General features: G+C 74.7%; 2 protein-coding genes across 2 annotated transcripts in view; one reads left to right on the top strand and one right to left on the bottom strand.

Annotated features, from left to right (window-relative positions):
• GIMAP8 (GTPase, IMAP family member 8) overlaps positions 1-15,457 on the bottom strand; it is a 641,187-nt gene that overhangs the window by 364,747 nt on the left and 260,983 nt on the right. The window lies entirely within an intron of this gene.
• SSPOP overlaps positions 1-15,457 on the top strand; it is a 117,091-nt gene that overhangs the window by 6,212 nt on the left and 95,422 nt on the right. The window contains 12 exon segments of the mRNA XM_043541895.1: positions 346-448; positions 1,005-1,163; positions 6,639-6,724; positions 7,415-7,543; positions 7,642-7,804; positions 8,321-8,561; positions 9,280-9,418; positions 9,932-10,058; positions 10,300-10,472; positions 10,821-11,042; positions 11,447-11,612; positions 12,774-13,023. Coding sequence (XP_043397830.1) covers positions 346-448; positions 1,005-1,163; positions 6,639-6,724; positions 7,415-7,543; positions 7,642-7,804; positions 8,321-8,561; positions 9,280-9,418; positions 9,932-10,058; positions 10,300-10,472; positions 10,821-11,042; positions 11,447-11,612; positions 12,774-13,023 — 1,958 coding nt within the window.

Genomic DNA, 15,457 nt, shown 5'->3' on the forward strand with positions numbered 1-15,457 from the left:
CTGGGGGGCAGACTGGCTGAGGAGGGGCTGGTGGAGGTCACCTACCCCCCTGCTCCGGAGAGCTTCGGGCCAGAAGGACCTCCCAGGGCACAGGCCGTGAACTTCAGCCAGTTCTGCCTGGCTTGAGCCCTGTGGCTTGTGTCTGGCTACAGTGTCTCTCGGGGAAGTAGCCAGTCTGCTAGTGAAGCCAGCGAGGGATGGAGACTCCACACTGGCTGGGGAAGCAGGTCCCAGTGGCTCATCCCTGCGCTGTTAAAGCCATGGGCCATGTTCTGCCGTCCCCCTCTAGCTCTGCGTGCCCCTGAGCTGCCATCTCGCTCACTCCCTGCCCTGCCTCCCCCGCAGGCGCTGCGCATGCTCTTCGGGCTGGACCTGGTCGTGGCTCAGGGCCGAAACATCTCCGTGAATGGGGTCGTGGTGCCGGAGGGGGAGCCGCTCCTGCAGGATGGTGAGGAGGACAGAGAGCTCTGTGGGGGAAAGCCACGGACCAGCACGCGGCACACAGGGGCTTCTGATCTGCCCATCTGCCTGGCAGAGCCGCGGGGTGCCCCCGTGTCCTGGGCTCCCTGGGGTCTCCCCAGGCCTGTTTGTCTCCAGGCACTTGGTGCTTAGGTCCCCTGACACCCACTGGGGTCCACCCGTGCCCATCGCCCGGGCAGAGCTGGTGGGAGGAGAGGTCTAGCCTGGCACCGGCCTGCACGGGCCCCGGGCAGGGACTGCTGGGGCCATAGGGGCGAGCTAGGAGGAATGGGGTGGAATTAAGGGACACACAGAGCACCTAGGCCGTGCCCAGGCGGGAGCAGGCCGACAGTCCATCACCCAGGGCTCTGCCCAGCCCAGCCGGGGGCTCCCAGCCCCTCCTGGAGACGATCCCACTGCTGGATCCATCTCCCTGGCAGGGAGGCCCCGACATGCAGCCCATGCGCCCGTTGCCGTCCCTCTGGGCCCCGGCTGGCAGCCGGGCACGTGGCTCTGCTGAGCTGCCCACCGCTCTCCCCCCGCAGGGATCAGCGTCCGGTGGCTCGGTGACTTCGTCTTCGTGGAGAGCGGCCTGGGCGTGCGGGTCAAGTCTGACGGGCGCCACACGGTGTATGTGACGGTCAGCGGGGAGCTGCGGGGCACCACGCGCGGGCTCTGCGGGCTCTACAATGACGACCCTGCCGGTGAGCACAGCCCTGCGGGGGCAACCCGCCTTGCTCACCGCGTGGGGCCGGGCCCCCTGCCGACAGGGCTCTGCCCCCAGCCCGCCCTGTTCACCGCCTGGGGCCGGGCCCCCTGCCGACAGGGCTCTGCCCCCAACCCGCTCCGCTCACCGCGTGGGGCCGGGCCCCCAGCTGACAGCGCCCTGCCCCCAACCTGCCCTGCTCACCGCGTGGGGCCGGGCCCCCTGCCGACAGCGCCCTGCCCCCAACCCGCCCTGCTCACCGCGTGGGGCCGGGCCCCCTGCCGACAGGGCTCTGCCCCCAACCCGCCCTGCTCACCGCCTGGGGCCGGGCCCCCTGCCGACAGCGCCCTGCCCCCAACCCGCCCTGCTCACCGCGTGGGGCCGGGCCCCCTGCCGACAGGGCTCTGCCCCCAACCCGCCCTGTTCACCGCGTGGGGCCGGGCCCCCTGCCGACAGCGCTCTGCCCCCAACCTGCCCTGCTCACCGCGTGGGGCCGGGCCCCCTGCCGACAGGGCTCTGCCCCCAGCCCGCCCTGTTCACCGCATGGGGCCGGGCCCCCTGCCGACAGCGCCCTGCCCCCAACCCGCCCCGCTCACCGCGTGGGGCCGGGCCCCCTGCCGACAGCGCCCTGCCCCCAACCCGCCCTGCTCACCGCGTGGGGCCGGGCCCCCTGCCGACAGCGCCCTGCCCCCAACCCGCCCTGCTCACCGCGTGGGGCCGGGCCCCCTGCCGACAGGGCTCTGCCCCCAACCCGCCCTGCTCACCGCGTGGGGCCGGGCCCCCTGCCGACAGCGCCCTGCCCCCAACCCGCCCTGCTCACCGCGTGGGGCCGGGCCCCCTGCCGACAGGGCTCTGCCCCCAACCCGCCCTGCTCACCGCCTGGGGCCGGGCCCCCTGCCGACAGGGCTCTGCCCCCAACCCGCTCTGCTCACCGCGTGGGGCCGGGCCCCCTGCCGACAGGGCTCTGCCCCCAACCCGCCCTGCTCACCGCCTGGGGCCAGGCCCCCTGCCGACAGGGCTCTGCCCCCAACCCGCCCCGCTCACCGCGTGGGGCCGGGCCCCCTGCCGACAGGGCTCTGCCCCCAACCCGCCCTGCTCACCGCCTGGGGCCGGGCCCCCTGCCGACAGGGCCCTGCCCCCAACCCGCCCTGCTCACCGCGTGGGGCCGGGCCCCCTGCCGACAGCGCCCTGCCCCCAACCCGCCCTGCTCACCGCGTGGGGCCGGGCCCCCTGCCGACAGCGCCCTGCCCCCAACCCGCCCTGCTCACGCGTGGGGCCAGGCCCCCTGCCGTCAGGGCCCTGCCCCCAACTCGCCCTGCTCACCGCGTGGGGCCGGGCCCCCTGCCGACAGCGCCCTGCCCCCAACCCGCCCTGCTCACCGCGTGGGGCCGGGCCCCCTGCCGACAGCGCCCTGCCCCCAACCCGCCCTGCTCACCGCGTGGGGCCGGGCCCCCTGCCGACAGGGCTCTGCCCCCAGCCCGCCCTGTTCACCGCCTGGGGCCGGGCCCCCTGCCGACAGGGCTCTGCCCCCAACCCGCCCCGCTCACCGCGTGGGGCCGGGCCCCCTGCCGACAGCGCTCTGCCCCCAACCTGCCCTGCTCACCGCGTGGGGCCGGGCCCCCTGCCGACAGGGCTCTGCCCCCAGCCCGCCCTGTTCACCGCATGGGGCCGGGCCCCCTGCCGACAGCGCCCTGCCCCCAACCCGCCCCGCTCACCGCGTGGGGCCGGGCCCCCTGCCGACAGCGCCCTGCCCCCAACCCGCCCTGCTCACCGCGTGGGGCCGGGCCCCCTGCCGACAGCGCCCTGCCCCCAACCCGCCCTGCTCACCGCGTGGGGCCGGGCCCCCTGCCGACAGGGCTCTGCCCCCAACCCGCCCCGCTCACCGCGTGGGGCCGGGCCCCCTGCCGACAGCGCCCTGCCCCCAACCCGCCCTGCTCACCGCGTGGGGCCGGGCCCCCTGCCGACAGGGCTCTGCCCCCAACCCGCCCAGCTCACCGCCTGGGGCCGGGCCCCCTGCCGACAGGGCTCTGCCCCCAACCCGCTCTGCTCACCGCGTGGGGCCGGGCCCCCTGCCGACAGGGCTCTGCCCCCAACCCGCCCTGCTCACCGCCTGGGGCCAGGCCCCCTGCCGACAGGGCTCTGCCCCCAACCCGCCCCGCTCACCGCGTGGGGCCGGGCCCCCTGCCGACAGGGCTCTGCCCCCAACCCGCCCTGCTCACCGCCTGGGGCCGGGCCCCCTGCCGACAGGGCCCTGCCCCCAACCCGCCCTGCTCACCGCGTGGGGCCGGGCCCCCTGCCGACAGCGCCCTGCCCCCAACCCGCCCTGCTCACCGCGTGGGGCCGGGCCCCCTGCCGACAGCGCCCTGCCCCCAACCCGCCCTGCTCACGCGTGGGGCCAGGCCCCCTGCCGTCAGGGCCCTGCCCCCAACTCGCCCTGCTCACCGCGTGGGGCCGGGCCCCCTGCCGACAGCGCCCTGCCCCCAACCCGCCCTGCTCACCGCGTGGGGCCGGGCCCCCTGCCGACAGCGCCCTGCCCCCAACCCGCCCTGCTCACCGCGTGGGGCCGGGCCCCCCTGCCGACAGGGCTCTGCCCCCAGCCCGCCCTGTTCACCGCCTGGGGCCGGGCCCCCTGCCGACAGGGCTCTGCCCCCAACCCGCCCCGCTCACCGCGTGGGGCCGGGCCCCCTGCCGACAGGGCTCTGCCCCCAACCCGCCCTGTTCACCGCGTGGGGCCGGGCCCCCTGCCGACAGCGCCCTGCCCCCAACCCGCCCTGCTCACCGCGTGGGGCCGGGCCCCCTGCCGACAGCACCCTGCCCCCAACCCGCCCTGCTCACCGCGTGGGGCCGGGCCCCCTGCCGACAGCGCCCTGCCCCCAACCCGCCCTGCTCACCGCGTGGGGCCGGGCCCCCTGCCGACAGGGCTCTGCCCCCAACCCGCCCCGCTCACCGCGTGGGGCCGGGCCCCCTGCCGACAGCGCCCTGCCCCCAACCCGTTCTGCTCACCGCGTGGGGCCGGGCCCCCCTGCCGACAGCGCCCTGCCCCCAACCCGCCCTGCTCACCGCGTGGGGCCGGGCCCCCTGCCGACAGCGCCCTGCCCCCAACCCGTCCTGCTCACCGCGTGGGGCCGGGCCCCCTGCCGACAGGGCTCTGCCCCCAACCCGCCCCGCTCACCGCGTGGGGCCGGGCCCCCTGCCGACAGGGCTCTGCCCCCAACCCGCCCTGCTCACCGCGTGGGGCCGGGCCCCCTGCCGACAGGGCTCTGCCCCCAACCCGCCCTGTTCACCGCGTGGGGCCGGGCCCCCTGCCGACAGCGCCCTGCCCCCAACCTGCCCTGCTCACCGCGTGGGGCCGGGCCCCCCTGCCGACAGGGCTCTGCCCCCAACCCGCCCTGCTCACCGCGTGGGGCCGGGCCCCCTGCCGACAGCGCCCTGCCCCCAACCCGCCCTGCTCACCGCGTGGGGCCGGGCCCCCTGCGGACAGGGCTCTGCCCCCAACCCGCCCTGCTCACCGCGTGGGGCCGGGCCCCCTGCCGACAGCGCCCTGCCCCCAACCCGCTCTGCTCACCGCGTGGGGCCGGGCCCCCTGCCGACAGCGCCCTGCCCCCAACCCGCCCTGCTCACCGCGTGGGGCCGGGCCCCCTGCCGACAGCGCCCTGCCCCCAACTCGCCCTGCTCACCGCGTGGGGCCGGGCCCCCTGCCGACAGGGCTCTGCCCCCAACCCGCCCTGCTCACCGCGTGGGGCCGGGCCCCCTGCCGACAGCGCCCTGCCCCCAACCCGCCCTGCTCACCGCGTGGGGCCGGGCCCCCTGCCGACAGCGCCCTGCCCCCAACCCGCCCTGCTCACCGCGTGGGGCCGGGCCCCCTGCCGACAGCGCCCTGCCCCCAACCCGCCCTGCTCACCGCGTGGGGCCGGGCCCCCTGCCGACAGGGCTCTGCCCCCAACCCGCCCCGCTCACCGCGTGGGGCCGGGCCCCCTGCCGACAGGGCTCTGCCCCCAACCCGCCCTGCTCACCGCGTGGGGCCGGGCCCCCTGCCGACAGGGCTCTGCCCCCAACCCGCCCCGCTCACCGCGTGGGGCCGGGCCCCCTGCCGACAGCGCCCTGCCCCCAACCTGCCCTGCTCACCGCGTGGGGCCGGGCCCCCTGCCGACAGGGCTCTGCCCCCAACTCGCCCTGCTCACCGCGTGGGGCCGGGCCCCCTGCCGACAGCGCCCTGCCCCCAACTCGCCCTGCTCACCGCGTGGGGCCGGGCCCCCTGCCGACAGCGCCCTGCCCCCAACCCGCCCTGCTCACCGCGTGGGGCCGGGCCCCCTGCCGACAGCGCCCTGCCCCCAACCCGCCCCGCTCACCGCGTGGGGCCGGGCCCCCAGCCGACAGCGCCCTGCCCCCAACCCGCCCTGCTCACCGCGTGGGGCCGGGCCCCCTGCCGACAGCGCCCTGCCCCCATCCCGCCCTGCTCACCGCGTGGGGCCGGGCCCCCTGCCGACAGGGCTCTGCCCCCAACTCGCCCTGCTCACCGCGTGGGGCCGGGCCCCCTGCCGACAGCGCCCAGCCCCCAACCCGCCCCGCTCACCGCGTGGGGCCGGGCCCCCTGCCGACAGCGCCCTGCCCCCAACTCGCCCTGCTCACCGCGTGGGGCCGGGCCCCCTGCCGACAGCGCCCTGCCCCCAACTCGCCCTGCTCACCGCGTGGGGCCGGGCCCCCTGCCGACAGCGCCCTGCCCCCAACCCGCCCTGCTCACCGCGTGGGGCCGGGCCCCCTGCCGACAGCGCCCTGCCCCCAACCCGCCCCGCTCACCGCGTGGGGCCGGGCCCCCTGCCGACAGCGCCCTGCCCCCAACCCGCCCTGCTCACCGCGTGGGGCCGGGCCCCCTGCCGACAGCGCCCTGCCCCCATCCCGCCCTGCTCACCGCGTGGGGCCGGGCCCCCTGCCGACAGGGCTCTGCCCCCAACTCGCCCTGCTCACCGCGTGGGGCCGGGCCCCCTGCCGACAGGGCTCTGCCCCCAACCCGCCCTGCTCACCGCGTGGGGCCGGGCCCCCTGCCGACAGCGCCCTGCCCTGGGAGCGTCTCTCCCTCCCAGCACGCAGTGAGCCCCACTGCTCGGGAATGGGACAGTCCCACCCCCTGCATCCCCGTGCGGGGGGCACCTGCCCTGGTGCAGCAGGACCCAACCTGCCGTCCTCCGGCCCCTGCTGGGTGAGGGGCCCCCAGCTCGCTCCAGGGCTCTTCTCCCCTGGGCCTGCCTGTGTCTGGGTGACAGTGCCCCCAGAACAAGCCCTCCACTGCCCATGCCCTTCCCCTGGGGCGGAGCAGGGACCAGACCCCAGCGCCTGATCCTGGCGCGAGCTGGTGAGCCTGGTGTGAGAGCTGGGCTGGAGATCTGGCAGCGGGGGGGGTCCCCATTCCCAGCCCCCACCTGCCAGCAGGGGCGCTTTCCTCTCCCCACATCCCCAGCGCCTGTTTTGCTTGCAGATGACTTCCTGCGCGTAGGAGGGGATGTGGCCACCTTCGCCGCCAGCTTCGGGAATTCCTGGAGGGTCCCAGATGCCAGCCCAGAGGTACCGGGCAGGGCCCCTGCTGCAGTCCTCTCCCACGGCTCAGAGGGAGGGGGACGGCGTGGCACCGCCCTGGGGCTGCGCTGGCGCCCAGAGCCCTTCGCCCCCGTGCAGCGTATTCCTGACCCTGCCGGGAGCAGCTGGAGCTGGGGTGTTGGTGGCAGCTGGTGGAGATGCTTCTCCCGCACAGGAGCAGTGTGTGCTCAGAAGGGGGAGCGCCCGGGGGCTGCATGGGGTGAGGTGGGGGTGCCCCCCCGTGCGGCTCTGGGGGCGCCGGGCTGACGGCTGGGGGTGCCCCCCCGTGCGGCTCTGGGGGCGCCGGGCTGACGGCTGGGGGTGCCCCCCCGTGCGGCTCTGGGGGCGCCGGGCTGACGGCTGGGGGTGCCCCCCCGTGCGGCTCTGGGGGCGCCGGGCTGACGGCTGCGGGTGCTCTCCTGTGCGGCTCTGGGGGCGCCGGGCTGACGGCTGGGGGTGCCCCCCCGTGCGGCTCTGGGGGCGCCGGGCTGACGGCTGGGGGTGCCCCCCCGTGCGGCTCTGGGGGCGCCGGGCTGACGGCTGGGGGTGCCCCCCCGTGCGGCTCTGGGGGCGCCGGGCTGACGGCTGCGGGTGCTCCCCTGTGCGGCTCTGGGGGCGCCGGGCTGACGGCTGGGGGTGCTCTGGCACTGACGGGGGTTCTGCTCTGCCCGGGTGCAGCTCCCGTGCCAGGACGTGGCGGAGGCGGGAGACAGCTGCGACGACGCGGAGGCCAGCGCCGTGAGGCAGGAGGCCGAGGCCGTGTGCCGGAAGCTGCTGGCCAGCCCCTTCAGCCGGTGCCACTCCGAGGTCAGGGGACGGCGGTACCCACCTCCTGGGGAGCAGCCGGGGCAGCCGTGCCCCCCCTCTCCCCCCGGCGCTGGCTGACGCGGCCTCTCTCCCTGCAGGTGGACCCGGGCGGATTCTACGACGCCTGCATGTCCGCGTCCTGCCGGCAGGGGGGCACGGGGGCCGGGCGGCGGGAGGCCGTGTGCGCCACCTTCGCCAGCTATGCCCGCGAATGCGCCCAGGAGCTCGTCTACCTCGACTGGAGGAGGCCCGGGTTCTGCGGTAGGGGCCAGTGCGCTCCCCCAGCGGGCAGCTCCGCAGCCGGGCCCGCTCCGGCAGCATGGACCCCTTCCCCCGGCTCTGCCCCCCGCCCCCACGCCCTCCCCTCGCACCTGTCTCCCATCCAGCCCTGGCCCCCACATACACCCACCCTCACGCCCAGGTTCACCCCCTGCATGCTCAGGAGACGCTCAGCCCCCTGGGCCGCCCGCCCGTGAACGCCCCGGGCTGGAAGGGCCTGGTGCATGTGTAGGAGACAGGGAGTGGGGCTGCCCTCTCGTGGGGAGGGTAAGAGACCCACTACCGCTGTCAGCGGGGAGGAGCTCCTCTCACTCCGGCACCGCAGGCTGCGTGTGGGGAGCAGCAGCCCCCGGGGCTCTCCTGGCGTCGCCCCGCATGTGCTCCTCGGAGGTGGGCAGGGCGCCCGGGCAGACGTGCTCCCTGGGAGCCTGCGCCTGGCTGGCTGGCAGAGGGGGCGCTGCCGGCCCGGGCCTGAGGCGCCGCGTGTCTGCCCCGCAGAGAAGCAGTGCGGCCAGGGGAAGCAGTACTCGGACTGCGTGTCCTCGTGCCCAGCCAGCTGTGCCGCCGTGGGCACCGGCGAGGAGGGGCACTGCCGGGACGAGTGTGTGAGTGGCTGCGAGTGCCCGCCGGGCCTCTACCTGGAGGGGGGGGCCTGCGTCCCTGAGGGCGACTGCCCCTGCTACCACCGTCGCCAGAAGTACGCCCCGGGGCAGAGCATCCAGCAGCGGTGCAACCAATGGTGAGGAAAGCCCCCATCGGCCCTCCCAGCCGGGCACTGGTGTGGGCAGCAGGGAGGGGCAGCCCCTAAGGTAACCCCTCCCCGGTGCCCACACCCGCACTGCCGAGCTGGACTCGTCTCTGCTGTGCCTCGGGCAGCTGGTGGCGCAGTGCTGTGCCAGGCTGGGGCGTGGCGATCTGCGGGGACGGTCTGGGCTCCGCGGGCCCCTCAGCGATGGAGCGGGGCAGAGTCCCCGTCTCACAGCTCAGCCACCCCACGGTCCCGCCCCACCCGAGGGGAGGACAGCATTGTGTGGGGAGCCCCCTGCCTCCTGGGGAATCCCTGGGGGCCCTTCTCCCTCGCCCAGGCTGCTGCACCCCACTTTCCCCGGGGTACATCCCCAGCTCCTTTGGGGTACCTCCCTTGAGCTGCAGAGGAGACCCACGGAGGATCGGGCCCGGCGGGGCTGGGGCGGGGCAGCTGCTGAGCAAAGGTACTTGAGTGGAACCAGAGAGACAGGTGGCAGCTGGGACACGACGCCCCGGGAGCTGCTGGGGACCCCTGGGTGGGAGCCCCAGGCTGAGCCTCCCCAGGCTAGAGAGGTCCCTCCTGGAGATGCCCCCCGCCATGTCCTGCAGGCCCCGGCACCAGCCGCAGGGCCTGCCGTGGCCCGGCGTGCGGCAGGGGGCTCAGCGAGCCGTGGCGACCCCGTGCCCCTCTCTCGCCCCCGTCCCTGCAGCACGTGCCAGGGTGGGCGCTGGCACTGCTCGCAGGACAAGTGTTCGGCCGAGTGTGCCGTGATCGGGGACCCGCACTACGTGACCTTCGACCAGAAGCGCTACTCCTTCCACGGCGTCTGCGAGTACATCCTGGTGCAGGTGAGCGGGCCCTGGGGCCCTGGGAGCTGCCGTGGGGCTTGGGGGGGCCAGGCTGCTGGCGAGAGAGGGGTCTGGAGCCCTGGGAGCTGCCGTAGGGCTGGGGTGCCAGGGGAGGGGGGTCTGGTGCCCTGGGAGCTGCCGTTGGGTCTGGGGGACCAGGAGGAGGGGGGAACTGGAGCCCTGGGAGCTGCCGTGGGGCTGGGGTGCCAGGGGAGAGGGGTCTGGTGCCCTGGGCAGGAAGGGAACCCCATGGCATGGGGGTTGGGGGGCATGCTGTGCCCAAGCAGCCCCTCGAGGAGCCTGGCCACTCAGTGCTGGTGCAGCTCCGGAGAGCCCCTCCACGAACAAACCAGTGCAGAGCCCCGCGGGGCCCCCAGCCCAGCCCGCGCAGTGCCCTCGAGAGCGGCCGGCAGGTCCCGTCCCCTGGGCCGGGGCACGCGGCAGGGAACGGCTGGGGAGCCGCCTTGGGCCGCGTCTCCGGCCCTCACAGGCTGGGGCACCGTTGCCTGGCAGGACTTTGTGGACTGGAAGCTGCTGATCACGGTGGAGAAGGTGGCGTGTGGGAGCAAAGGGGCCGTGAGCTGCCTCCGGGCCCTGACGGTGACTGCGCACAGGACCTCCGCCCGGCTCCACATCACAGGTCAGCTGGGCTTCGCCGCGGGGGAGCGCCTGGCAGCCCCTTGCAGAGACGGGCAGCCTGGGGGCATCAAGGGATTGCAGGAAGCGGGGCTGGCTGGCTTGGGGCTGGCTCTGATCTGCCCCGGGCAGAGGCCCAGCTGGCAGGTGGTGGGGCAGGGAGTGGGGTCGGGGCCTCTCTCTCTGTGCGGTTCTCCCTTGCCCCCCTCCTCTCCCATCTCCTCTCTGGCCCTTCCCTGCTGCAGGGGACGTGGCCGTGAACGGGCAGGAGGTGGCCCTGCCCTTTGCCAGCGCTGACCTGAGCATCCGACGGGCCTCGTCCTCCTTCCTGCTGCTCCAGGCCTTCGGCGCCCACGTGCTGTGGGGGCTGGAGCTCCCTGCCGCCTACATCACCCTGCAGCCCAGCTTCGCCGGCAAGGTGAGGCCCAGCGCGCTCCTGGTGCCCCCCGGGAGGGCCCTCGCAGCGGGGCGTTGCCCGCAGGGCCCAAGGGGAGAGGAGCCCGGCTGTGGGCGTGGGCCGAATGGCCGGCTCTGAGTACCGGGAGCGGGGCCCGGAGCCTCCCAGGCCCGTGTGGCCGGTGCCAGGTCTCTCGCGACTGGCATCGCAGACCCCGGGGTGAGGGAGCTGGTGGGTCTTCGCCCCATGCCTGGCAGAGCAAGAGTCCGCGTCCCCGCAGCCCCCCGCAGGCCTGGCACCCGCTGGCCTCCCTGCTGCGTGTGGGGAGGGGGAGCTCCCCGACTGCCCCCTCACCCCCTCCCCCGGCAGGTGCGAGGTCTGTGCGGCACCTACACCTGGAACCAGCAGGACGAGTTCACCACCCCCGCCGGGGACGTGGAGCCCAGCGTCGCCGCCTTCGCCAACAAGTTCCGGGCGTCCAGCGAGTGCCCCGCGCTCGGCTCCTTCGCCTTCGACCCCTGCGGCACCTTCGCCCAGCGCCGGGAGTTCGCCGAGGCCGCCTGCGGCACCCTCCACGGCCCGGCCTTCCAGGTACCCGCCCCGGCGGAGCCCCCGGGGGGCTGGGACCAGAGGCCACAGCGAGGGGCACCGGATCTGTGTGTGCGCGTGCCGGGGAGGGGGCCGGATCCAGGAGCGTTTGCTGTGTGCCCCTGGCACGGGTGTGGGCCTGTCTGGACGTCCCCGGGGTGTGTCTGCCCTGAGGGACCCCGGTCGCCCCGTGTCTGTGTCACGCGTGTCGGATGGTCACCGGACTGGCCCTCTCCACGTGCGGCTGTTCGCACACGTGCTGTCCGTGTGCCCATGCGTCTGTGGGGCTGGTTTCTGACGTGCCCCCCGGTGCCGTGCCCCCAGCAGAGGCCCCCCAAGGGAAGGGCCTGGAGCCCGGGCGGCTGCTCCGAGCCCCTGGGTGACGCGCCCCCTGCCCTGTCCCACAGCCCTGCCACGACCTGGTGGAGCGGGAGCCCCACTACCAGCTCTGCCTCTACGACGTGTGCGGCTGCTCGGCCGGCGGGGACTGTCTGTGCCGCGCCCTGGCCGCCTACGCCAGGCAGTGTGCCCAGGAGGGGGCGCCGGTGCCCTGGAGGAACCAGACCTTCTGCGGTGGGTGGCTGCCTAGGCTGGGCCCCACTGGGCATGTCCGGGGAGGGGAGCCCTGCCTGGCTGGGTGGGGCAGCCAGAGGATGGCTCTGGAGAAGGGGTGGAGTGGGTGTGGGATGGGCTCCGGAGAAAGGGCAGAGAAGGCGATGGGTGCTGGAGAAGGGGTGGGGGAGGGGATGGGTGCTGAAGAAGGGGCGGGGGGGATGGGCGGGGGTTGGGCTCTGGGGAAGGGGAGGGGGTGGGCGCTGGAGAGGGGGGATGGGTGCCGGAGAAGGGGCGGGGGGGGATGGGCGGGGGTTGGGCTCTGGGGAAGGGGAGGGAGTGGGCACTGGAGAGGGGGGATGGGCGCTGGAGAAGGGGCGGGGGAGGGGATGGGTGCTGGAGAAGGGGCGGGGGAGGGGATGGGCGGGGGATGGGCTCTGGGGAAGGGGAGGGGGTGGGCGCTGGAGAGGGGGGATGGGTGCTGGAGAAGGGGTGGGGAGGAGATGGGCGGGGGGCGGGCTCTGGGGAAGGGGAGGGGTGGGCGCTGGAGAAGGCGGGGGATGGGCGCTGGAGAAGGGGCGGGGGAAGGGATGGGTGGGGGTTGCGCTCTGGGGAAGGGGAGGGGGTGGGCGCTGGAGAGGGGGGATGGGCGTTGGAGAAGGAGTGGGGGAGGGGATGGGTGCTGGAGAAGGGGCGGGGAGGGGATGGGCGGGGGGTGGGCTCCGGGGAAGGGGAGAGGTGGGCGCTGGAGAGGGGGGATGGGTGCTGGAGAAGGGGTGGGGGAGGGGATGGGCGGGGGGTGGGCTCCGGGGAAGGGGAGGGGGTGGGCGCTGGAGAGGGGGGATGGGCGCTGGAGAAGGAGTGGGGGAGGGGATGGGTGCTGGAGAAGGGGCGGGGAGGGGATGGGTGCTGGAGAAGGGGCGGGGAGGAGATGGGCGGGGGGTGGGCTCCGGGGAAGGGGAGGGGGTGGGCGCTGGAGAGGGGGGATGGGTGCTGGAGAAGGGGTGGGGAGGAGATGGGCGGGGGGTGGGCTCCGGGGAAGGGGAGAGGTGGGCGCTGGAGAAGGCGGGGGATGGGCGCTGGAGGCGGGGGGTTGGGGAACGAGGCAGGTCTCTGCTCTCGGTGAGGAAGCTGGAGGTGCCTGTGCTAAGGCCCCCTGCCCCCCTCTCCCTCTCCCCACAGCGGTGCCGTGCAGCGGGGGGCAGGTCTACCAGGAGTGCAGCGCCCCCTGCGGGAAGAGCTGTGCCGACCTGCGCATGGGGGCGGCCAGCTCCTGCCAGGCCCTGGCCGTGTGCGTGGCCGGCTGTAACTGCCCCGAGGGACTGGTGCTGGACGACAGCGGGCAGTGCGTCCCGCCGGGCATGTGCCCCTGCGAGCATGGGGGTGAGACCTACCCGCCCGGCAGCAAGGTCCACAGGAGCTGCAACGCCTGGTGCGTAGCCCTGCCCCGCTCCCCGCTGCGCTGGGCATAGAGAGGGTCGCACCGCCCAGCTGGTGGGGCAGGCTGTGGGCCCAGCTCCCCAGCACAGCCCTTGGCTCTGCATCATGGAGTTAGTGCCAGGCCCGGCCTGGGCAGGGGAGAGAGGGCATTGCAGCTGCCAGCCGCCCAGTCCCACCAGCACCCAGCCCAGAACGGGACGTGGAGACTGGCAGGCTCAGGGGGGCAGGGAATGGGGCATGGGGCTTTTCCCCGCTACGGGGCGCTGGTTCCCATCCAGCCGCAGAGCAGGGACTGGCTGGCACAGGGGGGCAGGGAATGGGGCATGGGGCCTTTCCCCGCTACGGGGTGCTGGTTCCCATCCAGCCGCAGAGCAGGGACTGGCTGGCACAGGGGGGCAGGGAATGGGGCATGGGGCTTTTCCCCGCTACGGGGCGCTGGTTCCCATCCAGCCGCAGAGCAGGGACTGGCAGGCTCAGGGGGGCAGGGAATGGGGCATGGGGCTTTTCCGCGCTACGGGGCGCTGGTTCCCATCCAGCCGCAGAGCAGGGACTGGCTGGCACAGGGGGGCAGGGAATGGGGCACGGGGCCTTTCCCCGCTAGGGGGTGCTGGTTCCCGTCCAGCCGCAGGGCAGGGACTGGCTGGCACAGGGGGGCAGGGAATGGGGCATGGGACTTTTCCCCGCTACGGGGCGCTGGTTCCCATCTGGCCGCAGAGCACGGACTGGCTGGCACAGGGGGGCAGGGAATGGGGCACGGGGCTCTTCCCCACTACGGGGTGCTGGTTCCCGTCCAGCCGCAGGGCAGGGACTGGCTGGCACAGGGGGGCAGGGAATGGGGCATGGGACTTTTCCCCGCTATGGGGCGCTGGTTCCCATCTGTCCGCAGAGCACGGACTGGCTGGCACAGGGGGGCAGGGAATGGGGCACGGGGCTCTTCCCCACTACGGGGTGCTGGTTCCCGTCCAGCCGCAGGGCAGGGACTGGCTGGCACAGGGGGGCAGGGAATGGGGCATGGGACTTTTCCCCGCTACGGGGCGCTGGTTCCCATCTGGCCGCAGAGCACGGACTGGCTGGCACAGGGGGGCAGGGAATGGGGCACGGGGCTCTTCCCCACTACGGGGTGCTCGTTCCCATCCGGCCGCAGGGCAGGGACTGGCTAGCACAGGGGGGCAGGGAATGGGGCACGGGGCCAGATCAGACTGTAAGCTGCTGTCCGGTGGTCCCTGCGTGAAAACCCCCCAGCACAGCAGGCTCGAACTGCCCCAGCAGAGAGCACAGGCAGACTGGGCCAAAGGCCTGCCCTTCCCTCTGCTCCTAGAGGGGACCCCAGGGGCAGGGCTGCCGCTGGTGCTCAGGGATTGGGGGAGAGGAACCCAAGCTGCCTGCAGCTGCTATTGCAACGAGCCATGCTGGTACCTCTGGGGCCCGATCCTTCCCCCTCAGGATAGGAGTAACTCCTGCTGATGTTCCCGGGGGCTGCTTGTATCCTGCCGTGGGAGAATCTGGCCCCTGCGGGCTATTCATAGTGTGTGCACATGCGGAACTCACTGCCACAGGATCCTGCGAAGGGCAAGGACTATTCAGAGCTGGGTTAGAGCCTGCGGAGAGAGAGGCCTGCAGGGCTGCGCTGGGGCAGTGTTCCCAGGGCGGCCAGCCCTCACGTGTCAGGGCAGGAGCTGATCCCCAGCTGGGTGGAGGAAGGAATGGCCCCCATGGACCGTGTGGGGAGAGGAGGGCAGGGAGAGCGGTGTTTGGGAGGGGCTGGAGGGGCACCCAGCTCTCTCCCCTCAGATGGGGTGAGGTGGTGGTAGGAGATGTCTGATGAAATCACCCTATGGCCTGTTTCTGATGGCACCACAGGATAGGTGGATTTCATTGAATGTCTCTGCCACATGACGCCGGCTCCCGCCCCGCGCGTGGCCTGAGCCACGGACCGTCCACCACGCGCCGGGAGAGCCAGGAGGCTCTGGGGGGTCCTGGCCCGGGGGAAGCACACGCAGCAGGGAACCCCAGCCCCCGGCAGGGGAGTCCTGGCCGCATGGCAAGCGGCTGGCTGAGCCCTTCTGCCAGCACGTGCCCCGGGATCTCACGAGCTAAGCAGGGTAGAGCCAGGTCACGATGGGATGGGAGCTGCAGGGAGGGGCGCTGTCCCCTGAGTCAGTGCTGACCCCAGTGTGGTGCTGGGGAGCGGGGCGGGGGCTGGGCAGGGGGCACGGGCTGGGGCTGCGGGGAGTGTGGGGGGGGCTCAGCGGGAGGCAGGGGCTGCGGGGCGGGGGCTCGGCAGGGGGCGCTGGGCTGCGGGGAGCGGGGCGGGGGCTCAGCGGGAGGTGGAGGGACTGGGGTGGGGGCTCGGCAGGGGGTGGGGGCTGCGGGGAGCGGGGTGGGGGCTCGGCAGGGGCTGCAGGGAGCAGGCTCAGCGGGAGGCG

The sequence above is a fragment of the Chelonia mydas genome, chromosome 2 (genome assembly GCF_015237465.2).
Source record: "Chelonia mydas isolate rCheMyd1 chromosome 2, rCheMyd1.pri.v2, whole genome shotgun sequence".
Taxonomy (NCBI): domain Eukaryota; kingdom Metazoa; phylum Chordata; order Testudines; family Cheloniidae; genus Chelonia; species Chelonia mydas.